Source organism: Narcine bancroftii, chromosome 12 (assembly GCF_036971445.1).
Source record: "Narcine bancroftii isolate sNarBan1 chromosome 12, sNarBan1.hap1, whole genome shotgun sequence".
Lineage (NCBI taxonomy): Eukaryota > Metazoa > Chordata > Chondrichthyes > Torpediniformes > Narcinidae > Narcine > Narcine bancroftii.
In genome coordinates, this window is record NC_091480.1 from 16390240 (window position 1) to 16405953 (window position 15714).

A 15714-nucleotide genomic window follows, 5' to 3' on the forward strand; every position below is an offset into this window, starting at 1 on the left:
TTTTCCACTGAGGGTAGGTGTGATACAAATCAGGGTTAAGAGTGAAAGGGAAAAAGTTTAGGGGGGATGTTAGGTGGTACTTCTTCACACAGAGAGTGGTGGCGGTGTGGAACAAACTGGCAGCTGAAGTAATGAATGTGGGCTCAATTTTAACATTTAAGAAGAATTTGGATGGGAGAGGTATGGGGAGCTATGGACTGGGTGCAGGTCAGTGGGACTTGGCAGAAAAAGAGGTTGGCACAGACCAGAAGGGCCAAAGGGCCTGTTTCTGTGCCATGATGTTCTATGGTTCTATGTCTGAATTGAATACAAGATAGATAACTCATATGATAATTTTTATTTGGGGAGCTTGAGGCATCTATATTCTGGGGTGGGAAGGGGAGGGGGTACTGGATGTTACATGAATTCTCCCTGGGACCCCCTGTGCCTTCCACAGGTTCAGCATAAGATTTTTCAGTCCCTCTTTTGCAGGCATGCTGATTCCATTTCAAATCTTGAGGACAGCATAATTATCATAAAGGGGTTGTGTCTACACCAAAGGAGGCTGAATTTTAAGGCATACTCCACCATATTGTATTGATTCATTTGATTTTTCCATGATGCATTTTTAAATCATAGGAATTAAGTACTTCAAAAATGTTTTTCAACAATAAACAGTGGAAAAGGGAGGTTGGTACCAGGAATTTACCCGGTACAGATGCAAAGAATTTGACAGCATCCCTGTGTCCGTGGAAGCAGAGCTGGGCTTGAGCCATGGAGCAATATGGGATGAAGCTGCCAATTGATGCCTTGTCACTGCTTTCATCTGCGTAGACACGAATCACTCCACCTGGACGAGTTCCTTCACTGCCGGTTGGTGATGTCTTATTGGCTGCAACAAATACATCGATTGTACCATTTTAAGATTAGACCAACTATTAAAAAAAGCTGAAAGGACAGTGATTTTCAATACATTGAAACCTGTTTTGACATCTCAACAATGGAAATGTAAACCATCATTAACATGATACATGCTGGATAGAAATTCAATTTTAACAAATATTCAGTTTCATCCCTGGAATTTCAAAAATTCAGCAACTCTTTCACTGATATTTAATGAAATTGATAGTTAGATATTATGCAAATTACCTGAATTTTTCAACCCTTTTTAAATACTTAAAGAAGCAGTAATCTCTTTGACCAACAGACTGAAATAAAATATAGATCTGTCAGTCTAATGCCAATTTTAGGCAAAATCCATTAATTCAACTTAAAATTAGTGAGTAACTGAAAATGTTCAGATTAATAGAAGAACAAACAAGCAGCAAGAATTAAAGACAAGTTGAACAAATGTAAGAGATGTCATCAGAGAATGCTGCCAGATGGAATGAATTTTCAGGAGTTTGAAAGGGTATCTGATTTAAAAAAAGCTTCTCGGAGAGACAAAAACAAAGACTTCCATAAAAGAAAATGTAGAAAAGTGCAATAAATTTTCATCAATGGTTAGGAAACCGAGTAATTGAGCAAAGTTTAAAAGGTCATATTTTAGTTGAATAAGCATTTTATCATGATTTAGTTTAATTTCGTGCTTCACACAGGTACAGTTATTTTAAACAAATGAGTAGATTGTTATGTGTTTATAAGATTAATGCTGTCTATAGGTAATTATTATTAAATCTTATAACTCAACTGATACTTTTACAGAGTCACCGAAATATTCAGGTTTCATTGCAGTGTTAAAATATAATAGATGCTGTTAACGAAAAAGTACAGTTCACAAAACGTGCAAACATGCAAAGAGAAGACAGAGAGCCCCTTATGACAGAGAGTTTACTACTTATACCATCACTGCATGCAGTAGTTCAGAGAGCATCTCTAAACCTTATACAGAAAAAAATAAAATTCCTTTTCTTTTCATATTTGCATGTCCCAGAACAATTTAAAACTAACTACAGGGTAGTAACAAGTAAAACTGCAACACTACTGTGTTCTTTATTTTCTACTGTTTTGTTTTCAAAGGTATAAGTGATATCTGTTAGTTACTTCGATGTATGCTGTAGATTGAAGTACTATCTTAATGTTTCAACATTCTTGGAATCAATGGCTAAGCCTGGAAAAATACACTTTATAAAACTACTGTTTCATAAATGACCCATACTTCTAATCAATTCTATTTGCTTTCTGTAGTTTGGAGATGCTCCCTTCGAAATAATTATCGGACCTTGAAAAGACATAAATACAGCCCTTTTTGCACAATACTGCCGTAAAAACCTATAATTAAACTGGCTTTACTTTTTTTTTACATTGTACCAAACAACACTGGCATAACACAATTTGGCACTGTAACTACCTCTACTGCCATCTTAAAGGCAGGGCTACAACAATCCCCCCTTTCCATGTTCGTACCTTTTACACAGAATGGCATGGCACAATAAAGGTGCAATATTCCTGCCTTGAAGAGGCTGTGTAAAAGGGGCTATAGTTGACACTACAGCCATGAGTTCTCTATCAGTCTTCGCTCTTGATTTTTGTGGCCCTAAATTCTGGCTTTTCCCACAGCCACTCTCTTTTTCTTGTCTTTTATTGTGACAATGTTTTCTTGAAAACATTTTTCTAAGAGGAGGACAGTGGAGCAGAAAAGTTGAAAATGACTGTACACTGATCAGATATGAAGAGGTAATGGAAAGTTTCCCAGCACGCTGGAAACAAATGCTCACCTTCCATTATGGAACCAACCAAGACACCAATACACAAAGCACCAAGAAGAATTCAGGATTAGTCCCAGTTACAAATCAAGGACAGATCTATCTTTCTGACCTATTGTATACGGATGAATTGGTTGTGTTTGGAAGATGATGGGAGACAAAATGCAAGTACCTACTAAGCATGAGTAGGTATGGTTTGGGAATGCACCAAGGAAAAGTAGCCCTAATAATTAGGAAATTTCACAGCATTAAATACAGCCTATCAAAGGGAATTCCAATTGGGCACTTAAGATGCAACAAGTGGAATTATTAAACCTAGTAATGTGACAACATAACTCTGTCACCATTTGATTAATAATTAACTCTTCAAACATCAACTGGATTTTCCTTACAATAACTCAATGCATTTTTTCCTCTTTTTTTAAAATTAAGACTCTTTCGGGACTTAGCATCACCTCCAAACAATTTCACCAGAAAGGTTCCACCTATTCATTTCAGTGCCAGTTAGAAGGCCAATTTTCATAGAGTAAACTCAAAATATGCAAGGTTCCCTCTACATCTAATGGACATTCATGGATGTAATTTAGGTGAGGTCGAATCTGCTGTCCACTGAATTGAATCCAAAGTGAACGTTGACACCATTCTGAGTTATTGCCTCAGTCTTTTCTTAGCCGATGCTTTATCCTGTGTTTCACTCCAGAAAATTGCTACAATCTGATTCTGTGAACTTTCACATTTCTCATTGCTTTTCATTCGTGATCTAAAATTGTTCAATCTCACACAAATTTAGCATTAAACTATGGAGAGCTTTAAAACTAGACAGCACATCACCCTTAAAAGCTAGCTTTAAAAAAAAAATCTCAATAACACAATCCAGATACTTCCAGAGCAAACACAGAACTATTGCTCTCGGGGATAGTTTTAAACATTTAACTTGAGTACAGAAACATTAATGCCTATTTACAACTTGTAACATTCAAAATTCTAGGATACTCAATACTGTAATTTATAAAACTTCTTCTTAATGTAATGAAGCAGAGCAAATGATATTTGAACTATTCTGACTGACCAAACATGGTTTAATTTTTGATGATATGAGTTAAGTGGGAATGCTCAATTATTCCTGTTCAAATATGGATGACTTCTTGCTTTAGTGCCTTTATTAAAGTTTGGGACAAATATCAATGCACCACTCCTTTTGTACTACAATGCAGATCAGCAGGGAGAGGCATATTTCCTCAGCTACGAGAACCAAGAACAAAAGCACAATCCGCAGACCCAGATACAAAACTATTGTCTACTAAATTAGTCTGATTCTTCCCCTGCAGTGAAACAAAGACTCAATGTGAAAATATTGTTGTCTTAAAAGTGAGTACCGTAAGGAGGTAGACTGATAATTGATTAAAACCTCTACTAAAATTTTAGTAGTTGATGAAAAAAAAGCACAGCACAGAAACAGACTATCCAAAATCAACCACCATTTACAATAAACCTATATTAATCTTTTTTTAAAAAAAAACTCTTCCCACATTTTCAGCAATTCCCCCAAATTTTAACACTCACAAACATACTAGGGATAACCTGCACATCTTTGGAATGCGGCATGAACACAAAACTGGAGGAAATTTTTGCAGCCACAGGAAGAACAGACAAATTCTTCAGAGAGTAACCTAAGTTAGTACAGGTTGTACCTCTCTTATCCGGGAGTCTGTGGTCTGGCATGTTTGAATCCGCTGCCGTTAGTACAAACTCCTTACAGACAGCACAGGACTCGAACCCCGGTCCCCATCGCTGGCACTGTAAAGGTTGAATCTGCTGCCATTAGTACAAACTCCTTACAGACAGCGCGGGACTCAAACCCTGCTCCCGATCACTGGTGCTGTAAAGGCGATGCATTAACCACTACACTAATCATTCCGCACCACAGTATTATTTCCTGTTTTAAACTTTGTTCTACCTTTGATGTATTTACATGGGGGGGGGGGGTTCCCTTAGGGGCCAATTTCTGTTTTCCGGCATTTTCTGTGGTCCGACAATGTCCCAGGTCCCAATGTTGCTGGATTAAAGAGGTACAATCTGCCCTGAATCAAAGTCTCTGGTGCTATGAGGTGGTGGATCCACTCGCTGCACCAATATTTGCCTCTCTGAGCATTTAGAGAGCAATAACTCACAGGACTTTGAATTCTGAGCCAGGAACTAGGATGATTCTATGACTGAACATTTGAAGAGAACTGAACTTGTTCTTAAAAGCAGCAGGAAATCGACTTTATTTGGGACAACTTCTGGAATGACCATAAATTATAACAACTCATAAGATTTCCTATTTAAATTAAATTTCTTAAGCAGGCCAAAAAGGTTGAGGAAATTGGAAATGTACCAGTCAAAGTGCATTACACTTAAGATGAGGAAACAATATCAAGCATAATTAGTGCAATGATACACTAAACAGCTTCCTGTTTTAATGACAACACCTAAACTAATCCACTAGTTTCAAACATACACTGTTTATATTTTTCTTCTTACTTATTCTTCTGCTCTTTACCTATCCATCTATGCTGTGGCTCACAAGTGTCTCTGGCATAGAAGCAGGAGCCTAGGATTATCCATTAATGATTTTCTGTTTACTGGAAAGGTTTGCTCCTCTATTTGGTATATCTTAGATCAGGACAATATCACCAGACAACGTTTCAATGGAAGTACCATGCCGTGCAACATTCTTGGCTTCCACTTAAATGCTTGTAAGTTAGTATTTATTGGAAATAGTTGGAATGTTAATTTTTTTTAAATTTAGTTATACAACATGGTAGCAGGCCCTTTGGCCCATGAGCCCATGCTGCCCAATTACATTTTTTGAGCAGTGGGAGGAAACCCAAGCTCCCCGGGGAAAACCCACGCAGAACATACAAACTCCTTGTCCCAATCGCTGGCACTGTAACTGTGTTGCGCTAACCGCTACGCTAACCTTGCCGCTCACAGAACTTTATGAATTGCTTTACTCAACTATAAGAATATGGAGACATTGGTGTGCACTTCAGCCCCCTTATATCTCAACTACAACCTTAGAAACATATATTTTTTTAAAAATCAGATTTCACATGCACACCAAAAATATGCTGCTCTACTTCCTCACCACCTACCTCAAGTACCCCATTTTCATTGATATATTTGTCAGATTTCTGGGCCTGAATGAGAAGTTTTCTCCTATTAAGTATCATCTGATCTCCATCTCTCTCATTACCAAGTGTTCAAATCTGAACCAAATAGTTCATAAGTTTGATGTGGTATTTAGCCTCAAGCTTATGACTACATATTCACTCTATCGTCAAGAATGCTCAGCATTGCCTGTCTCACTTGTGCCTCAATTCATCTGCAATTGAAGTTCTTATCCATGGTGATATTACCTCTAAACTCCTATTTCCATGCTACATCCTTTGAGCTCATCTAAATCTCTGTTTCCTTTATTCTCTGTTCTCTTCACCCACTTTCCATTGATTGCTGACCTTACATTAATTCTCTGAGGCACTGACTATCAACACCTTGATTTTCATTTTTTTTGTTCTCCAAATACTGTCTTGACCTCACTCTTCTCGGCCACAAACCATCTTGTCTTCAGTTACCTGAGATGTACTTTGGAATTCTCTCCTCAGACCCTACCATCCCTTATCCCTTTATTCTGACCCTTGAAATACTCTCAAAGCCAGTGAAAATATGAAAAGAGGCTTCACTTTGTTAGTTTTCTTTTGTAAAAACAGCAATTAGCAGAGAAAAAAATGCATTCACAAGTCCTAATGTTTATGGAGGAGAGGTCAGCTATCAAAACTGTTGATTATTAGAAGAAATGTGGAGTGGACCATAAAGTATTCAATTCAGACACAAAGATGGATGTTTCCATTCAATAGTTAAATTCTCCAACTAAGAAGATGATCCGGTTTTAAGTTTTGCATTATTTCTATCTACCATTTGTGGATGAAATCAAGGCAGTGTTCCATAGCTGCCATTCACAGCACTCTATACGTTGTCATAAGTGATATGCTGGGGAACCTGTCCATGCCATTTGTCCCTCTCCAAGCAGGATTGCAACTTTTATTAATCACACACAAGCAAAAAGTTAAATGCCAATCTGGTTAGAAAACAAACGTTCTAAATTATGTCAATAGCTCAGATCCTGACAGGGATAGATTTGCTCTCCTACATGTTTGTTTATTTACATGTAGTTTGAGCAACAGATTATAGCAAAATCCTACCTGGCTTTCACCATCTAATAAAAAAATATTTACTACATCTCTAAGAAATTAAATTTTGACCAAATGACTGCCTGTTCTATTTGTAACATAGTACTGTTATAAATTACTACAGCAATATTGCAAAAGCAAACTAAACAGCAAACTGATCAAGTCTAATCATTTAACTGGATTTTTTTTTGGATAACTTGGAACCATGTGAACCTGGAAGCTTGCAACCAAGTCAATATTCCCTGAATTTGATTAGATTTTTTCTTTTTAGAGAGAATATAAAAATGAAAAAAAAAATCTTATCAAAGAAAGAAGCATCCCATTATGTTTTCCACAGAACCAAATGATAAAAATGCAAAATGTACTAGTTTGGTGTCAATGAAGATTTTAATCACTAAATATGAGCAAAAAATTCACAACTTGACAAACGAGCAGGCAGTATGTGTGAGGCATGATGGAAAACTATTTTTTAAAATTATGACACATCTAAAACAAACAGTCAGCTTTTAAACTTACCCCTGAACCCCAACAGTTGACCTCGGTGCAAAACTACAGCTGGAGGAGGGAAGGCAGAAGAAGAGATTGAGAGAGGGAAGGATGGAGGGAAGGCAAGAGCAGCAGATAACAAAGCCAATAATGGGAGAACCTAGGGGATCGGAAGGAATCCAAGAAGGGCAGGGGACTACACTCGTTGATCATAAATATACTCTGATAAAGTAAGAACATTTCTCAAATAATAAATCCCCCATCGTGCCTTTTGATTCAAATTATCAATTAGAAAGTCAATTAAAAAAAAATCAAATTACACAAAAAAACAGTAAATTTTAATTACGTTCACTCCAAGGTTTAGAGATCACTCATCTTTTCTGACAGCTGATCTTGGCTCTGGCCGTGATGATGGTGCTATAACAAGTCTCAGAGCTTACAACAAGTCAGGGAAAATAGCCAAGCTTTCTAATTTTGATGGTGTGCAACAACTCCTGCGGCCTCTGCTCATGTTAATGTATCGTGAAAGCCAGGATCACAGCTAGCTAGCCTGCAGTCCATGTCTTTTGGCCAAAACAATCCATTTTGGTCATGTACCACATAAAAGAAAAGTGGGTGGGGAAGGCAGAAAATGGGGATAAAAGATATTACAGAATACAGTCAAATGCATGAATGTGCAAACCTAATACAAGTAAATAATTCCATTGTAATACTTCCCTTCCAACCCAAAATCCCGACATAAAATTATGGTACTGTACATGATCCTAAAATGGTCCAATAAATTATAATATATAATTCAGAGATACCATTTCCATTATTAACAAAGTGTGCAGAAAATAATGCTGGAAACTTCCAAACTTTAATGGCCTTTAATCATCTGAATCTTGTTTGGAATTGAACGACCAAAACCTGATCTGGCTTGCACTTTTAATTCATCAGAATTTGCAAGCTGTCCGAATTAGTTCCAAAACTATTTGGTTATTGCCAAAATTATAGTCTCCCAGTTCTTGTCCTCTTTGCAGAAGGATGAGACTGCTTGGAGATCTCACAGAAAACTGAATTAACAGTAAGGTTTTTAATACAGTATATATATTTTTAGATACACCTGTTATTGTGCCAAAGCTCAAGTCAGTTGTTCTAGGTCAGTTGGTTTATATACTAATTAAATCTTTGAAAGATGCAGACTACTCCATTTATGCTATTTAGTTGACACTTAAAGAACAATGACATCTATGTGCATTCTAGCATGGCACTCCTCTGAACTTTACATTAATGTATTAGGTGTTGCAGATTTTTCCTTACAATATGCATCTATCCAATAACAATTGATTCTTGGTGTCAAACATTACAAATCATCCCAAAGTAGTCATTTTACACATGTGGCAACATGCATAGTCCTTGCATTTATTGTTTTGATACAAGTCCTGCGACTCTTAGTAGTGAAGTCAACTCCAATTGACAGTACGTTGAATATCTGTATTGCTGTTAGAAGGTGCAGGAGGGAGAGTTTTAGATTTGTAAACCTTGAAAATGATTTTGGGAAGGAGAAATGTGCACAGGACAGGCAGCAACTGAACAGAGCTGGGACCAATATCCTCAGGGACTGATTGGCTGATACTTTTTGGAAGGGTGGAGGTGATTCATTTTCGTCTGTCAAGAGAACCAGAAGTTGAACATAGAAGGGAGAAAACACAAAAAGGAAATAGAAGACAGAAAGTTAGTGGAGGAGGCAGAGCCAACTAAGGTTGAAGGGGAAAGGCTGACAAATAGACATATAAATGTGTATTCAGTGGGGGGGAGGGGGAATGCAACAAGGCAAAGCAAAGCAGAAGTTATGTGGAGGTAAGAGAAACTTTGGTGTGCATGTCCACAGACCTTTAAAGGAAGAGGGACAAGTTAAGACAAGGGCTAAGCTGGCACACAGGAGATTATGTGGAGGTGTGAGAAAAGAGAAACTTCGGTGTGCATGTCCACCGACATTTAAAGGAAGAGGCACAAGTTAAGACAAGGGCTAAGCTGGGACACAGGTTACTTTGTCTTACTTGCCAAGTCAGAATAAGAGTGGAAATGTTATGCTTCCACTGTAAATGGCACCTCTTAGGTATAGCTGGAGAATCTCATCTAGTTCTTATCACTGTGGATTAAATTACAGGGAAGATGCAGTTGTACTGGAGAGAATGTTGGCGGCAACTGAAAATTTCATCCAAGGGTAGGTTGTCTAATGTTATTTCCTCTGAAACAGAGGAAATGAAAACATTTTAAAATTATTGAGGGACTATAATAGAATGATTATATTTCCTTTAGCTTTTGGATCAAAAACTATTGTCCTCATTGGAATGGAAAATGATTGTTAAGAACCCATATCTGGATTATTTTAATTGGAAAATTTGAAGATTTTTATCCAGATGTAATGGGGTTTCCTTATTCCACAATGTATTAATTTTTTGTTTTGGTATTCCCCTTTTTTTTCTATTAGGGGTTAGTTGGGATATGTGGGGTAGAGCTGGGAGGAGGGGGTGTATTATTGTAGGGGCTAGGGGTGATTAGGAGGTTTTTTTTGTTTATATATAAACCAAGTTAAATTTAAGGATGTATTTATATTATTGGCTTAATCATGGTTGCTTATATTTTAAATAAAATATTAAAAATGAAGAAAATGATTATTAAGAAGATGGGGAAAGATGTTTCTACCCAGTGAAGGGTAGGAGAAGAAATTCTCATCACATTTAATGTGCTCTGAAGAAGAAACATAAATCGCAAAGCTTTTGGCCCTGTGATAGAAAGTGGAATTACAGGGGGTGGGGGAAACTCTTTTTAAAATGATATGAATGGAATGGGCCAAAACATCACATTCTATGTCATATATTTTCTAGACTGACTAATTGGCAATTAAAATTGAATAAATGACATCCATTTTTACAGTTCAAAGATACAGTAAGAACTCTTTGCAAAAGAAGAATGTCTTCATGCCATTTAATCCTACTTTACGAATAATTCTAGACATAATCCTAAATGTGTTTGGCTTTGTTCCGGCAACAAGAAAGAGGCATCAGAAGGATTTCTCAACAAAATTCTCAAAAGCAGGCCATCTGTCAGTCACAACCAGTCAGCGTTAGTTAGAGCAGACAGCTCACCTTTTAATCAACTAGTAAAGCAACCCTTCGTTAAAATATGTACATTATAAAGAAGAAATCAAGACAATTGTTAATGATGTGGAAAAACACAGACTGCAAGCATCAACACATAGATGCATGCACACATGCACATGCTCACACAAAATAAACTCTTGTATTAACAACCTTTAATCAAATTGCAATCAAATAATCAATTACTTATTCCCAAACTCATGATTGTGTTTAAAAAGTGCTTGAGAGCATTAATAACTTGCCAAAATTGAACAAGTTGTTAAATGGGTTGTTGTAAATTGTGCTCCTGTGTTTTGTGTAACCAGATTATAATATGTAATTGAACTGGCATAGTTTACTCAAACAGGCTGGGTTGTGAGATTAGGAATCTCTAATCTTCCTTGTGACTTTAAATTAATGGTCTGCAGTTTGCTTTAAAATATGCATTTGAATCATCCTATGTTGTTATTGTAAAATTCAGCAGTTATCTGTGACAAGGAGTGATCCTTTGAATTGTGAATCATTGTGCACCTTTGCCAAACCTTCATTTTAACCTTAATGTACCCAGTGCTGCCCCTGCATGTTAACATTAAATTAACACATTAATTTACTGCGCTTGATTTTTCAGTCCATCTAACCCTCTCTCAATTTTAAATTGCTTTGGCTAAGCAGACATGCTGTTAGATCTCATCATTCAGAAAAACCAAGGTACCCTTTATCATTCTCTGTCAGCTGATAGTTCCAGCCACTCAAAGCAAAAGTGCAGGAAAATGTTCAACTAACCAGCTGCAAAGGGAGATCCTCGTGAAAATGTCAGCCAACTGTAACTACATTGTAGGTTTACATGTTGGTAAATTGCATTGTTCTGATGTCTGTTAGCAACATGAAGTGATTGTTTAGAGCATTACTGACTCAGTTCCGATTGAATATTTTATAGTTGGAGGATGGTCCCAAGAATGGTCATGTGGTTGAGTGGGAGGAGGTTTCAACTTAAGGTTATAAATGATGTGGTCAGAAAAATGGAATTTAATGTTACGTCTAACATTGGAGAGGCAACAATAAAGCAAGGGAACACACAATAAATGGCAAGATATTGATGTGTGGGTAAACATCAGTACTTTGGTTTGTATATCCACAGATCCTCAAAGGTAGAAGGACAAGGTGTTTAATAAATATAGGATGTGTCTTTATCTGTTTTGGAACACAAGATAGAGCACAGAAGAGGATGGAAGCAATGATAAGAACTTATTCCACTGTTGTCAGTATTCAAGGTTCAGGAGCCTGAAGATGAGCACTCAGTGGCACAAGGACAGATTCTTCTCCTCCTCTGCTATCAGATTCCCGAATGAATAATGAACCACAGACGCTGCCTTGCTTTGATTTTTTATTTTTCTTGCACTAATTTTATTTATTTATTTTGTAAGGTGGTTCGTATAAATGTTTTTACTGTTATACTGCCTCCCCCCCCAAAAAAAAACCAAATTTTGTGACACCCTCATGACAATAAATTTTGATTCACAGTACTTTGTACAATTCTGGTCGCATTACAGGAAAGAGGTGATGTCTCAAGAGAAGATACAGAGGATATCTCCTTGCAGTCAAGTGGCCATTGATGAGGTGACTGTGAGGATTTGTCCTGAATGCCACTCCAAGCCAGGTCACCCATTGCCAGGCAGGTAAGCGTTTCATGCAGAGGAGTTGGTCAGGCACCTACCAGCCTCTTAAGGGACAAAGTCCATCGTCATAAGCCCACAAGTCTTCTAACTCCTCACACACACTATCACCTTCATATTTTTAATGTGACAGAGACGAAAGTCATCCTTATCCTTGTCAACATCAAATTCAAATCTGAGTACCTGTCTCTGATTCTGAGGGAGAACCAATGTCAATTTTAACCCAAACCATAACAATCCAGAGTTAGACTAATCCAAAGCCAAGACAAATCAAAAGTTCTAATGCTAACCTCCATGGTCAGCTCCAAACAAATGACGTAACTAAAAAAAATTGGTGTTTTTTTCCTCAAAATACAATTAATCATCGTTCAGTTTTAAATTGTTAAATAGCCCTGGTCAATAGTTCATGAAGTACTTTTAAAATTATATTAATTCACTAATTTGCAGAAAAAAAATCAATCTAATAATTCATATGTAAATGAAAACTGGACACTTATTCACCAGCTCTCATGCATAATGCGTTGTTTCAGCACAAATTAATTTTAAATTAAATTTAAAATTTTTATATTTCAATTTAGACATACAGCACGGTTACAAGCCCTTTCAGCCCACAAGCCCATACCACCTAATTACACCCAAATGACCAACAACCCCAGTACGTTTTAAAGGGTGGAAGGAAACCGAAGCAGCCCACGCAGACACGGGGAGAACGTACAATCTCCTTACAGACAGCGCCGGATTGAACTCCAGACGCTGGCGATGTAACAGCATTGCGCTCACCGCCACATTATCCGTGTCGTCCCATCAGCATGTTTTGATCATCCAAACATATTCCCTTGTGCAAACCTACAAAAGACTGACCAGCATTATTTTAATAAACCTCAGCTGATGACACCTTTTGCATTTTGGAAAGGCTCCATCCAGAAGAACGCCAATATCATCAATAACCTTTAGATCTGCAACTATTAGCGTACTGGTGGCACCTGTTCTGAAATGTGCAAGGAGGATATAAATACAATATATAAACATATCATTGGAATTCATGTAGATGCAAAAATATGTATGGTTAGAAATGAATCCAATGGGATATTTAAGTCTTCAAGATATATGAGTAAATAACAACAGAGAGGAAATACTTTCATGTTCTACATTTCCAGTTTCTGTTCGGTGATGTAACAATTTTACTGCACAAGGAAAAAAAAAACAATTTCTTCTAAACCTTATGAATCCAAGAAACACTGAAAATCCCCATTACTTTCCAGGTCAACTTACTTTCAGTCAATGGGATAGAAATAACGACTCCATTTCCTGTTCCTACCCAAAGTCGATTTCCACCAATAAGCAAAGCTGTGATCCGTACAAAAGAAAATCCCAATTTGCCAGTTCCTGACAATTAAAGCAAGGAGTTTTAGAATTAGACAACATTCAGTTCATCATAACACACAGCAAAGAAGGAATTTAATATATGAACTGGTGCACAGCAAGTGATTCTCACCCAAATATTCTGCAGACATATGCTGGAACTCAACAAACATGCACAGCCTCCCCAAGGAAAAAAGGTGCTGCACTGTTCTCTAGAATCTGTGTTGAGCTTTTACAGAATACTTTTTAAAAATATACCTTCACTCATTCATATGAATTAGCATCACTTCAAGAAAAAACAAATCTCAATGGAACCAAACTGCACATTTTGGCAGTGTAAAGATTCGCTCCAATTAACACCACAAATAAGTTCAGCCACATGGTGGCTTCAACTTTTCTGCAGCGTTTCCAATGCCTTTAGCAATTCTGCAATGGGCTTTATTTAAAGGGACTGAACTCATGCCTCAGCTTCGGTGATCACTTGAACTCAAGCCCCAGCAGTTCTTGGTCAGACTACTTGATAAAAGTAAAAACACATAGAAATGCTGGAGGAACAAAACATCAGTAATGTATCTTTACCTTCTAAGGACGCTGCGAGTCCAGCTGAGATCCTCCAGCATTTCTGTGTGTTTTTCTACAATCACAGCGTCTGCGGACTTTCATGCTTCACTCAGACTACTTGATAAAAACATCTAGTATCAATGGTTAGGAGTAAATTTATAATTGAAGTGTATCAGTTTTATAGATAGTGTCTCCTTCCCAGTGCCATAACATCAATAACCAAATTGAGGCACAAATGCTGGAGGTTTTCAAAGATGTTGGTTAATTTTTTTTTTAGTCATGGTACAAGATTCAAGTCAGTGACATATTCATAGAGTTGCAGAATTCAAAACCGTACCTAACATCTTACTGACGTAAGGCTCAATGTCAACATCTTGTAAATGCTGATGGGTGTGTGCGTGATAGAGGCGCAAGGTAGAATCCAGGCGAATCGATATCCAGACCCCATCTCCAATCCACGCCAACTGACGCACTTGGCTTTCCCGTCGTGGATGGGCATCAAAAGATTTCTGTTGGAAATCAAAGGATGAGATTTTGTGATCGGTGGATGATTCCACAGTTACAACTCTGCTTAAAACCCCAAGAATCTCACGTCATTCATCTTGTGACATAAGCACTTTAGAAATGGATGGATTAGTGTAGTGTTTGCACAATGCTATTACAACCCCAGCGTCCTGAGTTCGAATCTGGCACTGTCTGTAAGGAGTTTGTACGTGCTCTGACTACACGGGTTTCCTCTGAGCTGTAAATAAAATTTTGAAAATTTAACTTAAACTCAATGGAAACAAAATACAATGGATCAGATGATAGAATGGTTATCCGACTTGTCCATTCATCTCTGGAACAGAATCAGAATCTCAAATGCAGGATAATAATTTTCCCTTCTAACAGCCATTATGAACTCCATATGTAGTGAATTTTGACAATACAGTTTAATTTTTTTTTTAAATTTAAACATACAGCATTATAACAGGTTATTTCGGCCCATGAATCCATGCTGCCCAATTTACACCAAATTAACCTTCACCCCCAGTACATTTCAAATGGTGGGAGAAAACTGGAACCCCCAGGAAAAACCCACACAGACACGGGGAAAACGAACAAACTCCTGACAGACTGCATGGGATTCAAACCCAAGTCCTGATCGCTGGCGCTGTAAAGGCGTTGCACTAATCATTACTCCAACCGTGCCTCTCCTCCAATTCAATCCAAATCCCAGAGGAAATTGTTACTTCAGTAATGTTGGAGTTTTTCCGACAGTTTTAGTTAGATATAGTAAAACCCTCAGTATAGTAATAGAAGGCTTTCAGAAAAAAGAGATAACGTTTTCCTAAGCCCACAGTGTTACATAAAAACAACATAACAACTACAAACAGTATAGGAACAGAAGCACCAGGTCCCGAAGAGACTGCTGCAAGCGACTGCAGCACCGCCATCTTGGGCCTTTAGCCACCACTAACTCCCCACATGACAGTGAAAATTAAACTCTTCTTCTTACACACATATCTCTGATTACACACAACTACTTAAAATGTATTTAAAAAAGTGTCACAATACATTGATTTTCAGAGGCTGGGCCATGGTTAGAGAC

The 15714-nt window shown here is 37.5% G+C and overlaps 1 protein-coding gene across 5 annotated transcripts in view; it reads right to left on the reverse strand.

Annotated features, from left to right (window-relative positions):
* Positions 1-15714, reverse strand: part of mapk8ip3 (mitogen-activated protein kinase 8 interacting protein 3) — a 408818-nt gene that overhangs the window by 5445 nt on the left and 387659 nt on the right. For 3 of the 5 annotated variants that reach the window (XM_069906190.1, XM_069906189.1, XM_069906187.1), the window contains 4 exons: positions 14461-14632; positions 13473-13586; positions 7433-7471; positions 689-871 (listed from right to left, as the gene is read on the reverse strand). In XM_069906190.1, the coding sequence (XP_069762291.1) occupies positions 689-871; positions 7433-7471; positions 13473-13586; positions 14461-14632 (508 nt within the window). The remainder of the gene's footprint in view (positions 1-688; positions 872-7432; positions 7472-13472; positions 13587-14460; positions 14633-15714) is intronic. The other 2 variants (XM_069906191.1, XM_069906188.1) reach the window with 1 other exon arrangement.